This window comes from Pseudorca crassidens, chromosome 4, assembly GCF_039906515.1.
Source record: "Pseudorca crassidens isolate mPseCra1 chromosome 4, mPseCra1.hap1, whole genome shotgun sequence".
Lineage (NCBI taxonomy): Eukaryota > Metazoa > Chordata > Mammalia > Artiodactyla > Delphinidae > Pseudorca > Pseudorca crassidens.
The window spans coordinates 147,426,549-147,441,643 of NC_090299.1; the positions used below are offsets into that span (position 1 = coordinate 147,426,549).

Genomic DNA, 15,095 nt, shown 5'->3' on the forward strand with positions numbered 1-15,095 from the left:
CTTTTATTCCAAAGCCAAGGAGACTGAAGAGCCTTCCAAGACAGATACTCCACTCATAGGAAAATTAACTGAGTTTTATGCCAACTCCTCCTTCTTCAAGGAAACAAAAGCTGAGTTAGAGCAACTCTCAGGGGGTCAGAGAAAGAAGAAGATTTCAGTCTACAAGGAGATCACCTATGCCACCTCCTTCTGTCATCAGCTTAGATGGATTTCCAGGCGTTCATTCAGAAACTTACTGGGTAATCCCCAGGCTTCTATAGCTCAGGTAACGTGGCAGAGTCTTCTAATTATGCCGTAAAATACTCATTTGGGGGCATTAGGTTCTGCTACAATCTATTTTAGGATATGCTTACCTTCTACCCACACTTTTATGTATTTATTTATCCCCATTCCATTTGGGGTATAGAAACAAGTAAAACCCAATTAAGTTTTTACTTACAGAAGATTTATTTTTTTTTAATCTTTTTTTTTTTTTTTTTTTTTTTGCGGTACGCGGGCCTCTCACTGTTGTGGCCTCTCCCGTTGCGGAGCACAGGCTCCGGACGCATAGGCTCAGCGGCCATGGCTCACCGGCCCAGCCGCTCCATAGCATGTGGGATCCTCCCGGACCGGGGAACGAACCCACGTCCCCTGCATCGGCAGGCAGACTCTCAACCACTGCGCCACCAGGGAAGCCCAGAAGATTTCTTTTTTAATGGGTTGTTTTCTTTGGACTGTCTAATTCAGAATTTTGGGCAATTTAGACAAGCTGTAATGGATCATCTTTGTAGAAAAAAATTTTTTTTTCATAAATTGTGAAGTAAAGGAAACGTTTGACCACATCTGGGGTTTTCTGGTGGCCGCACACGTTCATTTCCTGATGCATTCAACAAGTTCTTAACTGATCACGTGCTGCATCTTGGAGCTTGTACACAGCAGTGAACAAAGTGGGCGAAAATAAAATCCCTGCTCTCGTGGAGCTTGTTTCCTCATGAGGAGAGACAGGGGATCAATTCATATAGCAATAAGATATATAGCATGTCAGGTGGTAAAAAGGGCTAGGAAGAGAGTTTAAGCAGAGAAGTGGAGAAAGGAAGAGAAAGAGAGAAGGAAGGGAAGGGCGGGGAGAGGAGGAGCAAGGGAAGGGGTTGGTTTGCATCTTATGTCAGGTGGAAAGTGGCCAGGGAAGCTTTCAGCTCAGTGTCATGTCCCTGAGGGCTGTAGGGCTGACCACTGTCTGCGCAAGGAGCCCGTGTGCAAATGCTGTTCCTTATGAGCGACCTTCCTCGTGGAGGGCTTCTGATCTTAGGAGAGCGCTGGACACCTAAAGCAGCATGAGGTTAACGCAGAGGTAGCAAGCCGGCTTGAATTCTGTTCAGTAAGGCTCCACTGTCAGACTGACTTTCTCTTAAGCTGAAATCATGTTCTTTTTCTCTTTCGGCTGACTCCGTTGATAGTTGTTGAGAATTACTCCTTCATGATTCTTCCGTTATTCTTAAGCCCTCTGTCATCCAAAATCCTCATGTTCCCAGTTCATTGGTCCGTCCTTTCTAAGGAAGTCAGTTTAGCCAGTTATTTTGGGGTTGGCCAATTTTATTATCACTGAACTTCTGCCAAGTGCTAAAAGATGGCATGTTGTCATCTCCAGTGAAACATCACTGACTTCTTACCACACGTGCACCATCATTTTCGTACCGCAGTACTGTCGCCTCCTAAGTATTAATGCCGAGAGCCTATATCCCTCTTTGAGACATACTGCTAATTGCTCCAAACAGTTTTGTACTTGTTATTTGGCATTTCTGTCAGAACATGAACACTTCTGTGTACTTTCAATCAAGGGTATGTTTTTATCCTTTTGGAGTAGATTTGATGTCATTTGGGAACAAATTCTGTTAAGTAAGGTCAACCCGGTTATCCATTGTTCAACTGTGAGATGATATACGGCAGGCGATTCTTAGTTTGATTTATGCATTAGATTTTTTTATTTGGAAAATAAATTTCTCTTGCCTCTAAAAGTGGTTTCTAAATGCCTTGTCCAAGTCACATACTGTCGGCCCTCAGTATCCCGGGTTCCACGCACGCTGAGGTTGGAGGAACCCATGGGTGCGGAGGACTGACTGTACGACTCCATTTTATGTAAGGGGTTGGATCATCTGTGGATTTTGATATCCACGAGGATCCTGGAGCCAGTCCCCTGCTGCTACCAAGGGATGACTCCATATGGCAGTTCTGGGCAGGGGTGATTGGAATGTGGGGCTCTCTGTAATAGTACACCAAGTTTCTGCACCTTCTGGCGCTAAGCTTTCTTAAGATGCAAACCCCATGCCTAGTGCCTCCAAGTTGCACGTTCAGCCTACTTACCTCCTCAGTGACCTCAGTTCCACAAAAGAAATCCCAACAATGTTCAGAGCAGTGGCAACCTTGCAGAACAGGGATAGAACCTCGCATCTCCCTGAGCATCTGCGCGGGGTGGGGGGGACTCTTCAGATGTGTCAATGCTGGAATGTTAGCTTAAGACAGGAGTAGGCAAACCTTTTTTCTAAAGGGTCACAGGGTAAATACTTTTGGCTCTGCAGCTCACATGGTCTTTATCTCAAGTAGTCAAGTCTGCCGTTTTAGCAAGAAAGCAGCCATAAATACATTTAAAAAAATGAACATGGCTGTGTTCCAATCAAACTTTATTCACAGACACTGAAATATGAATTGTATGTAAATTTCATGTGGCAAGAAATATTCTTTTTTTTCTTTCAACCATGAATAAAATGGTAAAAAACGATGCTTGCTCGTGGACTGAACGAGGCCTGGGGGCCACAGCTCGCTGACTTCCGGTTTAGGGTTTTTTATAATCTTGCGAGTGTGTCTTTTATTTCTCTAAGTGTTTGAATGTGGAGCTATTAAAATGTTTTATGGCTTCCTGTTGATAAATCTGGCATGGGTCGTCTTACAGCCATACTTGGGTTTGAACGAGTCATTTACACGAGTTAGACTTTGCTTCTGGTAATGCATTTAACCAAAGGTGGTCTTTGGAAGATACTGGAATGAACGGATTATCTGTGTGAGAAGATTTAATGTTCATTTAATGTGCCAAAGGTTTCCTGATCAAATCAACTTGGAAAATACTATCGTATCTCTTGGAGAGTCATTGTTTCTATTAGCACATTTTCACCGACAGCCATAAACATCCCTTAGAATCCACCTTGAGAAATGTTGACAAACACATTTGAACAAAGATCAAATAACACATTTAGGAAATTTCTTTTCAAAAGAAGCCAGCTGCACAGAACTCATAGGATAGAATTTCTTTGCTCCATTAAGCCACGTTTAGTTTTCCTGTTTATCTTCTTTTCCTTAATGTAAGAAGGAAAAACATAGACACACCTTGTAAAACCATGACAAAATTATGAGATTAATCATTTTGTCAATATGTTTGAAGAGTTTCCTTGAAAATACTTTTAGAATTTTGAAACCTTTAGGAAACATCCAAAGGATAAAACTGACAGTCTGTTAACATAAGTTACTAAGTTTGAATATAGAAGAAACAAAGCATGTGGAGTGTCCAGTTTTAAAAGTCTGACTATTCTTATAGTTATACAAGGTGAAAGTATAGACTTTGTGTACATGTGCATGCACACATGCTGATGGGGTTATTATTATTTATTTTGGAAGCTTGATCTGTTGACGTGAAGTATAGTATATATATATATTTTTATAAATTTATTTATTTTTATTTATTTATTTTTGGCGGTGTTGGGTCTTCGCTGCTGCGTGTGGGCTTTCTCTAGTTGTGGCGAGCGGGGGCTACTCTTCGTTGCAGTGCGCGGGCTTCTCATTGCGGTGGCTTCTCTTGTTGCGGAGCATGGGCTCTAGGCACGTGGGCTTCAGTAGTTGTGGCTCGCGGGCTCTAGAGTGCAGGCTCAGTAGTTGTGGCGCACGGGCTTAGTTGCTCTGCGGCATGTGGGATCTTTCCGGACCAGGGCTTGAACCTGTGTCCCTTACATTGGCAGGCAGATTCTTAACCACTGCGCCACCAGGGAAGCCCAAACTATAGTATATTTTGAAGGTAATTAAAATATGCCAGGGTAATAGATTTTTTTGTTTCAAATTTCTGACTGTCTTTTTTAGCAAGGCAATTTTTAAGGACATCTCAAATCATATTCTTTCCAGACTGGTCTTCATGAGCTAGTCTTCACAGGTCATGATCCTGTTTTGCAATTTTGTTTGCTTCATGCCAAAAGTGTCTTGACAAGTTACTTCAAGTCTTGATACTACTGCACTGTTGTAGTACTGAGGTGTTTTTTTGTTTTGTTTTGTTTTTAAACTTTGAAGGTTCCAAGGTACATCGTGGAATATTTTGTTTTCTTTAGGTTATCATTTACTATATTTTTAAATTCATTTAATTAAATTTAATTCAAAAGTACAATAAGTAGAATTTCCTTAAATAAATTATAATGTAACCCTTAACCCTTCGCTTCTAGAAGTGTCCTTAAGAGACAGTTTGTCAGTCTTAAAAACCAAAGTGATGTTTATCCAGTCTTCTTAGGAGTCATCAAACAAGAGTGAGTGGGTGAAGGTAGGTAAGAGTGGCAAAGCACTGGCAGCTTAGTCCTGCTGTTGGCTGTAGGCCCTCCGGGCTGAGGTTGCTGGAGAAGCAGTGACAGGAGGGTGGGTGATGGATGCACTCGGGTGCCCTCAGAGAAAGCTGGCTGAGTGCTTTGGTGACAGTGACAGTGCACTTTTCCAGTGCAGGCGGGGACTCTCCCGACCCCTACTTCCTTATTTTGCAAAATTACATTGTTAGAATTTTTTTCATGTGTGCTTTAAAATTTTTGTTCATTTTTATTTATTTTTCATGTTAAGAGTAAAGGTATCCTGTTTTTATTGGAGCCTCTTGAAATATCACACTATGCATGTTCACTAGCACAAAGGTTGAGAGTTCAGGCCACCACTCTTAGCCACTCGGACTTTAGTTTACCCCCCAGACTATTTTGCTAGGTGCTTGCATGGTTCTGCTACACTCTATGGCATTCCCAGGCCCAGTAGCCTGAACTGGACCATGAACTGGCAGGGCCTGGTAAAGCACTGGGAGAAATCTTAGCCTTTCTACTGTGTCGCCTGTCAGTCTCCCTGGCACACAGATAAATTATTTTTATTTCAATTTAAAAAGTAGTCTAATAACATACACTGTTTTATATTTTCCCAAGGACTGTTATGGCCAAGCCATTTAAAATACCTATATCAATGGAGAGTTTCATTATGTAGCCAGATATATTTTAATAATAATGTGTTAAGTTTTTACCTTTAATTGAAATTCTTTTTTTTCTTTTTGAAAAGATAATTGTAACAATCGTTCTGGGACTGGTTATAGGTGCCATTTTCTACGATCTAAAGAATGATCCTGCGGGAATCCAGAACAGGTGAGTAAGTCTGGACCTTGACTTTGAGAATGTGCTGTTACTTTTCTTTCAAGCTTATGAAAATCCATTACGAATTTGAATGTGACATAAGCAAAGGGTAAATTGAGGAGTAGGATAAGTCAGAGAATTGAAAGCTGAATGGAAGAATCAATTATCTAGTGCTAAAATATACAGAACATAAAATTTACCCTCTTAACCAATTTTCAGTGTCCTGTTCAGTGGCATTAATTACATTCACGTTATTATTCAGCCCTCCCCACCTTCCAACTCCAGAACTTTTTCATCTTCCCAAACTGTATCTCTGTACCCACTGAGCAGCAGTTCCCCGTTCTCCCTTTCCCCAGCCCCTGGAAATCACCATTATACTTTCTGTCTCTGATTTTAACTAGTCTAAGTACCTCATGTAAGTGGAATCATGGAGTATCTGTCTTTTTGGTGACTGGCTTTATTGCCCTTAGCATAATATCTTCAAGGTCCATTTGCGGTGTAGCATGTGTCAGAACTTCTTTCTTTTTAAAGACTGAATAATTCTCCGTTGTATGGATATGCCACATTTTGTGTATCGATTTATCTGTCCATGGACACTGGTTTGTTTCCACTTTTTGGCTGTTGTGTATGATGCTGCTATGAACATGGATGTACAAATAAATATCTGTTTGAGTCTCTGCTTTAAATTCTTTTGGGCATATACACAGAAGTGGAATTACTGGATCATTTGGTAATTCCATTAATTTTTTGAAGAACTGCTATCCTGTCTCCTACAGTAGCTACCTATGCTGCGTTTCTACCAGTAGTGCACAGGGTTTCAGTTTCTCCCCAACCTTACCAACACTTATTTTTTCTTTTGTTTTCTTTTTTTTTTTTTTTAATAGCTACCCTCATTAGTGGACAGTGGTATCTCATTGTGGTTTTGATTTGCATTTCCCTAATGATTATTGTATTGTTGAGCACCTTTTCATGTGCACATTGGCCATTTGTGTTTCTTCTTTGGAAGCATGTCTATCGAAGTTCTTTAACCATCTTTTTTTTTTTTTTTTGCGGTACGCGGGCCTCTCACTGTTGTGGCCCCCGCACCCCACCGTTGCGGAGCACAGGCTCCGGACGCGCAGGCCCGGCGGCCATGGCTCACAGGCCCAGCCGCTCCGCGGCATGTGGGATCTTCCCGGACCGGGGCACGAACCCGTGTACCCTGCATCGGTAGGCGGATGCTCAACCACTGCGCCACCAGGGAAGCCCTAACCATCTTTGAATTGGATTTTTTGAAGATTGTTGAGCTGTTAAATTCCTTATATGTTCTGGATATGAACCCCTTATCAGATATAAATTTGCAAGTATTTTCTGCCATTCTGTGTGTTGTCTTTTCATTCTGTTGGTGTGTCCTTTTTTAAAAAAATATATTTATTAATTTAATTATTTATTTTGGCTGCGCCGGATCGTAGTTACGGTACGCGGGATCATTTAGTTGCGGCATGCGGACTTCTTAGTCGTGGTGTGCAGCCTCCTGAGTTGCGGCATGCATGCAGGATCTAGTTCTCCCACCAGGGATTGAACCTGGGCCCTCTGCATTGGGAGCGCAGAGTCTGACCCACTGGACCACCAGGGAAGTCCCTGTTGGTGTGTCCTTTGATGCACAAAAGTTTTAAAATTTGACATAGTTCAGTTTATCTGATGTTTTCTTTTGTTGCCTGTGAGTTAATTTCCTTTTAAGGTTTTGATTTGTTTGACATGGGGTGGTGGTGGGGACTCAGGTTTTTCTGTTGTAGGGTTAGTACTTACGTTAGTTTACCTTACCTGGTTTCGGTCATAACGTGCCCTTAAAGCTGTGTTTCCTGAGGAGACTTTGTAATGGAACACAACATGCGGTGAATAGAGGTGCTGAGCAGAGTGGGAGACCGCAGAGTTCTTCTCGGCTTTATTTATTGAGAGCCGCCCTGGGCCTGGCACTGTCCTCCGGGCTTTACATCCAGGGTCTCAGGTTACCCTCCCAGCCAAAGAAGTGGATGGTTTTGTCCCCATTTCACTATTGAGCAAAGTTGTAGTAGCTTAAGTTGAATCTGTTTTGATATCTGGAAAAGGATGATTGTTTATGAAAGGAAGAACGAGCATAAAAGTCAATTCTTCACTCGGGTAAAGTAAGCTATCTCCTGTGGGGCATCAGATAGTGAGATAATTACTGGAGCTTCTTTCCAGAGTTATGTTGTTTTTCTTTTTATCTTCCCCAAGGGCTGTGTTCTTCTCTGGTTTATTTGAAACTTGCTAGTAATTGATGGTTTGTACCCTTTGTAGATGCCATATTTTCGTGAAGCACAGAGTATATAACACAGGAATCCAGAGCCTGTGGGTCTTTTGTGTTGTGCAATGGGAAGCATTTGGAAAAAGATACTGGGGAGCCTGTCCGCAACTGGAATTTAAGACAGGAACTGGAAATCTAGTCATTAAAGCTCTTGGTAGAAGAATCCAGAGAAATTTAGAAGAGTGTTAACTGTTTCTTCAAGTGTTTTCTGGAAAAATAGAGCTTTGGAGCTATTTTAATTTGTATTTTTGACTTAAGCTTACTGCCACTTTTTATCACTTGAAATTGCCCTGGAGGCCAGTGTGGTTTGGTTCTCTTTTTGTGGGAATGAATTATTCCAGGGAGATGCTCTCTTTGTTCTTTCTCTAACCTGTATAATGATGTGTGGAATATGAGCTTCTTTGACCTAACAACTACCTTACAGAGTTGTGGAGATAGCTAAACAAATAAATGTATATTAAGGGAAGAGATATTTTAAGAATATTTGCATCAATAAGCAGATATTACAGACATGAATTACCACCTTGAAAAGAACTAGAATACATTAAATTCTTTAACAATAAAATCTGTTTAGTGTAAAATAAATTATCTTATGATTTAGGAGGAATTTCACTATGTACTAGTTCAAAATCTTTATGAACGTTATTGTACCGTTAGATGTAACACTTAACAAATTGAGCTGAATTGTTGCCGTGTCCTGTGTTTCTGAAATTAGCTTTTATGTTGATATTAGGCTTATTTGTGTGCAGAAAGTAGCATAGTTGCTTGCATTATAGGCCTGGCTTTTTTCCATTTATTTATTGTATAAACATTTACTTATTTACTTATTTATTTGGCTGCGTCGGGTCTTAGTTGTGGCATGCGGGATCTTTAGTTGCGGTGCACGGACTCTTCATTGTGGTGCATGGGCTTCCCTCGAGTTGTGGTGTGCAGGCTCCAGAGCACACGGGCTCAGTAGTTACAGTGCACGAGCTTCTCTTTAGTTGTGGTGCGTGGGCTCCAGGGCACGCGGGCCCAGTAGTTGCAGCACACAGACTTAGTTGCCCTGAGACATGTGGGATCTTAGTTCCTCGACCAGGGATTGAACCCGCGTCCCCTGCATTGGAAGGTGGATTCTTTTTTTTTCTTTTCTTTTAATAAATAAATAAATTTTTGGCTGCATTAGATCTTCGTTGCTGCACACGGGCTTTCTCTCGTTGCGACGAGTGGGGGCTACTCTTCCTTGCGGTGCGTGGGCTTCTCATTGCGGTGGCTTCTCTTGTTGCAGAGCACGGGCTCTAGGCGCGCAGGCTTCAGTAGTTGTGGCACGTGGGCTTAGGGCGCAGGCTCAGTAGTTGTGGCTCATGGGATTAGCTGCTCTGCGCCATGTGGGATCTTGCCAGACCAGGGCTCGAACCCGTGTCCCCTGCACCGGCAGGCGGATTCTTAACCACTGCGCCACCAGGGAAGTCCCTAAACATTTACTTTTAAAACAGCCTGTTCCTTAAGTTCTTTAGTTTGGGAGGAGGGAGTGTTAAAACCAATTACTGAGTGTCTGTGGACTCTGTTTTTTTAGAGGGTTATACACTTGGGTTTACATTTTTAAAAATTCTCTTATTTGTGTGTCATTTAAATGATGTGCTGCCTCATCTCTTTTCGTTTCAACTCACATCCTCAATGTCAATTAAATCATTAGGTTAGGAAGGAAAGCCCAACAGTGTTTCAGGACTGTGGGCATGCTTTCATGAAATTCATATTTCTGTCGAAGTGTAGATTAACTGAGTACTTTCCTTTTTAAACTTCAGTTATTTTACTGAGAGAGAAGCATTAATAGTCTTCCTTTTCTCATAGGTGCACAAATTAGTTTTCCCTTTATGAGCATTATTTTGGGGTGTTTTTTTTTTGAGCCCGTTGGAAAGAAACCCCATTGGCAGTGGGTGGTCAAGGAGACTATCAAGGCTGTGCTGGTGGTGGTGAGGCGGATGTGTACAATAAGATGTCCCTCCACAGTCTTTCATTTTGCCTCGTCGTAGTTTCTGCTTTACTCCACTTTTGAAGAAGTGGCTAATAGAGGCTTTTAACCCTTGCAAGCTGTATTTGGCTCCCTGTTTCTCTGTTCACACATTAGGAGCTGCAGTTGGCATTTTGTTAGTTAAAATCCAGGGTGATGGTATTTTTATGGCCTATGTAATTGTCAGCTTGGCTGCCATAGACGGGGCCAAAGACCCACAGACTGGGTGGCTTGAACCACAGAAATTCACTTCTCGCAGTTCTGGGAATCAGGTTGCCAGCATGGTCGGGTTCTGAAGAGGGCCCTCTTCTGATCTGCTGCCTTCTGGCTGTGTCCTTGCATGGCAGAGAGCAAGCTCTGATGTCTCTCCCTTTTCTTCTAAGGGCACTAATCCATTGCGAGGGCCCTACCCTCATGACCTCGTCTAAACCGGACCACCTCCCAAAGTCACCATCTCTAAATGCCGTCACGCTGAGGGTTAGGGCTTCGGCACAGGAATTTGGGGAGCACGCAATTCAGTCCGTAGCAAACTGGGTCATGAATTGCAAACTGTGCTATATGGAGTCCCAGGGGTATCACTGTGGAGACACAGGGGTGAGGGAGTGACCTGATGGGGCTCATGCTTCCCTCTCAGTTTCAACCAGAAGAGTCGTTTGTTTAATGTGTTAAGATATCATTCGAGGGAAGAGTTTTGCAGGTAGGAAAAGGACCTAAGAATGTTTAATTGACTGCAGTGCTTTCGTTCCCTCTCTCTCATCGCAGAGCCGGGGTACTCTTCTTCCTGACCACCAACCAGTGTTTCAGCAGTGTGTCGGCCGTGGAGCTCCTGGTGGTCGAGAAGAAGCTCTTTATGTGAGTAGGTCTCTGTTTCAGGAAGGGGGCTGCTGGTCAAACTGGTCATATCCAGAATCAGGCCATGGCTTTGTTCTTGGGGATTACCAGTGTTCTCTCAGAGGCTGGGAGGAGAATCACGAGCACATGGGGCCTGATACCAAGGGAAAAAGGAGTTTCGAGTTCAGGGCCTAGCCCGCGAATCCACTGCTGCAGAGGAAGCAGGGAATAAAGCGGCTGAAAAGGAAGAAGTCATGATGACTGTCACAAGGAAAGCTTGAGGGGCTTGGTAGAGAGAAGGTAGTGAGCTGAACAGTAAATTCAAGTTGAGGAGTAAAGTTGACCAAGGATGTAGACCAAGCCCTCAGTGGAAGGGAGAACGGAAGGGCCAGAGGACAGCCTTAAAATAAAGGTGGGCTGTTTTGTTTCTTGTATTTTTCCAAGTTGGAAGAGATTTGCGTGTTTACATGTTGCATAAAGGAGTCATTAGAGAGGGGAAGAATGAAGATCTTGGTGGAATAGTTTGGATTTACAAGGAAGAGGAGGGATCTAGAACTTCAGAGGGAAGAAAAGAGGATTTGAGAGCTGACAGGGGTGTGTGGTGGGCAGGCATGATCATGGAAAGAAGTACCGTTTTCTTTTGTTTATCATGATAGTGGAAGAAGTAAAAACAGATTAGTGACCCAAAGCTGCATTTGAGGCTCGGAGAATAGCAACACCACCTTCTTCATAATTAGAAGCAGGGAAAAAGAAAAGCCTCTGTGGCCGCTGAGATCAGCTTCAGACATGCTGGCCTTCAAGGAGAGCCACTGTCGGAAGAGAGGGAGGCGATGCAGGACCCGTCCCCCTGGAGTGTGTGTTAGGAGGGCGAACTGGCCGGCATTTGGAGGGAGTTACGCAATGAGAAGAGGGGTCACTGCACAGAGCCTTGGGGGGTGATGTCCCAGGGGAGGCGCATACGTGAGACGCGCCTGGCGCTGACGGGGATGAAGGGTGGTGGGTTAGCCCCGAGGACGTGGAAGCTGTAGTTCTTAGATCCAGGGTGGCAGCAGAAATAGGTATAGCCAAGTGGTCTAATCTTCTGGCCTTTGCCTTCTTCAACTAACGTAGGATGTGTGATGTGAATCTTTGTTTTTAGACATGAATATATCAGTGGATATTACAGAGTGTCATCTTACTTCTTTGGAAAACTGTTATCTGATTTACTCCCCATGAGGATGTTACCAAGTATTATATTTACTAGTATAACATACTTCCTGTTAGGTAAGCCGTGAAACGAAAGGTATGTGTTTTTAGTCTTGGATGTGAGGGGACTTTTTGCAGGCGTGCGTTGGTTCTCAAAGCTGTAAATCAAGTCCTGAGATAAGGAAGCATCTGTTCATTACGTATGCTCTGGAATAACTCTTCTCTGAGGAGATTTTTGCAAGACTTTTTCCAGAGTAATTTTAAAACTATTTATAAAACTATATTTTATAAACAGAGATACTCTGTGTCATATACAAACATGGAAATAATTCCTAAAACTATTTGACACTATGTTGGAGGAGCTGGAGCTGGGATATTTATTACTTATCTATTTATATTTTTATATGTGTGTGTGTGTGTGTGTGTGTGTGTATGAAGATAATGAAAGATAGTGACTTCTGGTAATAAAAATATTTGTTCGATAGATGTAGACAGATTGATTTTTTTATGCCTTGTGTTTAGACTACACCCCAGGCTCATTGTATCAGAATTTCCATATATTTCTCACATACACACGCACCAGAAATATTTCTTTTCTGACAAAGCACTATTCATTGAGTGTAAAATTCCATTTTACAAATAAGAGGTGTGTCGTAAAGAATTAGGCATAGATCCTACATCCTCAGACTCCTAACTGGTGTTCTTATGGCTGTTCCAAAATCTTCAGATTTTTGTATGACCCACAGTATGAGCCTATTTTCGTTGACAGAGCAGTTTTATGAAACTTAATTTAACCCCGTCCTCAATCCCAGAGTTACAGGGTGATTTGTCTTGGGAGACTTGGATTATGGACACGTCCCCCAGATTTTAAAACCACTGGGAAAGCGTGTAATCCTGACCTTCCCAGTATCTTCACTAATACATTTACAACAAACAGTGAGTAATGTGGTGATGTCTAGGTAAAATGAATGTGGTCTTGGCAAGTTTCCTTCTTAGAAGAGAAGGCAGTAGAATGCTGGCCAGTTGTGTTGCCTGCAGCTCTCCACCTCAGGCACTCAGAAATGGTTAATAATTACAAATAAAGAAGCATGAGTGTTACGTGGAAAAGTGCTTATGCAGTGAGCCTGTAAAAGAAAACTGCAGGACTTCCACGGCGGCGCAGTGGTTAAGAATCCACCTGCCGATGCAGGAGACACAGGTTCGATCCCTGGTCTGGGAAGATCCCACATGCCATGGAGCAACTAAGCCCGTGCACCACAAGTACTGAGCCCGTGCACCACAACTACTGAAGCCTGCACACCTAAAGCCCGTGCTCCGCAACAAGAGAAGCCACTGCAATGAGAGGCCCGTGCACTGCAACCAAGAGTAGCCCCTGCTCGCCGCAACTAGAGGAAGCCCGCGTGCAGCAACGAAGATGCAACACAGCCAAAAATAAAATAAATAAATTTTTTTTTAAAAAAGAAAACTGCATATAGCATATAGCTTCCTACAGTTATATCGGGGGAACAATGAAAGTGGTGACCCAGGGTAGTTGGATAGAGGATGGACTTTTTCCATCTGATACTAGTTTCTCAAAATATTATAGTGTTATTTGCACAATAACAGTACACCATGACGTAGACAGTTGGATTAACCCCCTCTTTGCTCCCTAAGGATTGAAACCACAGGTGGAGGCCTTCTTCGTCATGATGTTTACCCTGATGATGGTGGCTTATTCAGCCAGTTCAATGGCACTGGCCATAGCAGCAGGTCAGAGCGTGGTATCCATAGCAACGCTTCTCATGACCATCTCTTTTGTGTTTATGATGGTGAGTATGAACTGTGCTTCCCTGAGACGTAATTATTTCCCTTTGTTCTCCCCCCGGATTCACCTACCCTGTAAAATCTGCTTGAGGATTCTGTAAATCCTTTTGCTTTAAGGAGGCTGTATATTGAAGTATTATAGCTTATATCATTAGAGAACGTACCAGCTTTTTCTTCACCTTACCCAGCCTTTTTTGCTACTGTTCTGAGATAGTTGTTATGACCTTAGTTAACATGTTGTTACCGATGAGCTTTAAAAAGATGCCTCTTGGTGACATATCATGAAAGCATGATCGACTGGAACTTTAAAAACCAGAAAAATTTTGATTTTTCAAATTTAAAAAAATTGTAGAAATGACAGGCTCATTGTTTGACTTCCCTGCTGGCGTGAGAGAACTGCTGGCTTGTTTAACTGGCCGCTGAGATGGTTTGGTTGGAGGAACTACTCTCCAAGCAAGGGAGGAACTTAGTTCCATGAAAACAGCAGCATGTGGCATGGGCCTATCTTGTGTCCCTCCAGTATTTTGAAAAGGAGTGTTTTAAAAATACTGAACAATTCCAGTACTAGGTCCCCTCCTTTCTGGGTTCCTGACATTCCTTTATGTCAATATATTTGTTTACCTTTTTTAAACAGCTATTTAATCCTAACCTCACATGGCCCTACGTTTTTTTAAATTAATTAATTTTTGGCTGCGTTGGGTCTTTGTCGCTGTGCGCAGGCTTTCTCTAGTTGTGGCGAGTGGGGGCTACTCTTCGTTGCAGTGCGCAGGCTTCTCATTGCGGTGGCTTCTCTTGTTGCGGAGCACGGGCTCCAGGTGCGGCAGGCTTCAGTAGTTGTGGCACGTGGGCTCAGTAGTTTTGGCTCGCGGGCTGTAGAGCGCAGGCTCAGTAGTTGTGGCACACGGGCTTAGTTGCTCCGCGGCATGTGGGATCTTCCCGGACCAGGGCTCGAACCTGTGTTTCCTGCATTGGCAGGCGGATTCTTAACCACTGTGCCACCAGGGAAGTCCCCACAGCCCTACATTTTGCACGCACAAAGGTGATTCAATAGGTGAAGGGAACCAGTTATCACATTTCCCCACTAACATCAAGTAAACAGGAATGTGTAGCCTATTTACTTAATCCACATGCCCTTTCTGCTAGAGTAGCAGTACCTGTCTTTAAAAGGTAGGTAATTAGCACCAACTCTTGTCAAAGTTTAATTCTTCCATTTCTGAGTTTGAAAAGTACCAATCTAAACAGTATTGAGAAAGTGATCAATTTTACGTGTATTTTCTATAATGTCATCTAATAAATAAGATGTTCTTCAAATATAAAAATGTTTCATTTGATATATTAGATGCTTTGATTTGTTTTTATTTAAGGGTTTGTGTATAGAACTTTATAAACCAGTCATAAGACCGTATTTTACTCAGAGATGCTGTCTTATGTATTGAGCACTTGGTTAAGTCAAGTTTAAAACTATGTAGTCACACCAGGAACACTGTCATTGTTATGCCCGTCCCAGCATGCCTTGTGCCAGTTAGGAGATGTTTTACGTGAACCTCTTCTCGTGTAGCCATCTCTTGCTGGAGCAGACCCTCCTGGAATTGCCATTGTA

At 42.7% G+C, this 15,095-nt stretch overlaps 1 protein-coding gene across 14 annotated transcripts in view; it reads left to right on the forward strand.

The window, feature by feature from the left end:
* Positions 1-15,095, forward strand: part of ABCG2 (ATP binding cassette subfamily G member 2 (JR blood group)) — a 121,315-nt gene that overhangs the window by 102,733 nt on the left and 3,487 nt on the right. For 13 of the 14 annotated variants that reach the window (XM_067736993.1, XM_067736992.1, XM_067736990.1 and 10 more), the window contains 5 exons: positions 15-265; positions 5,311-5,393; positions 10,439-10,528; positions 11,646-11,770; positions 13,346-13,500. In XM_067736993.1, coding sequence (XP_067593094.1) covers positions 15-265; positions 5,311-5,393; positions 10,439-10,528; positions 11,646-11,770; positions 13,346-13,500 — 704 coding nt within the window. The remainder of the gene's footprint in view (positions 1-14; positions 266-5,310; positions 5,394-10,438; positions 10,529-11,645; positions 11,771-13,345; positions 13,501-15,095) is intronic. The other variant, XR_010943201.1, reaches the window with a different exon arrangement.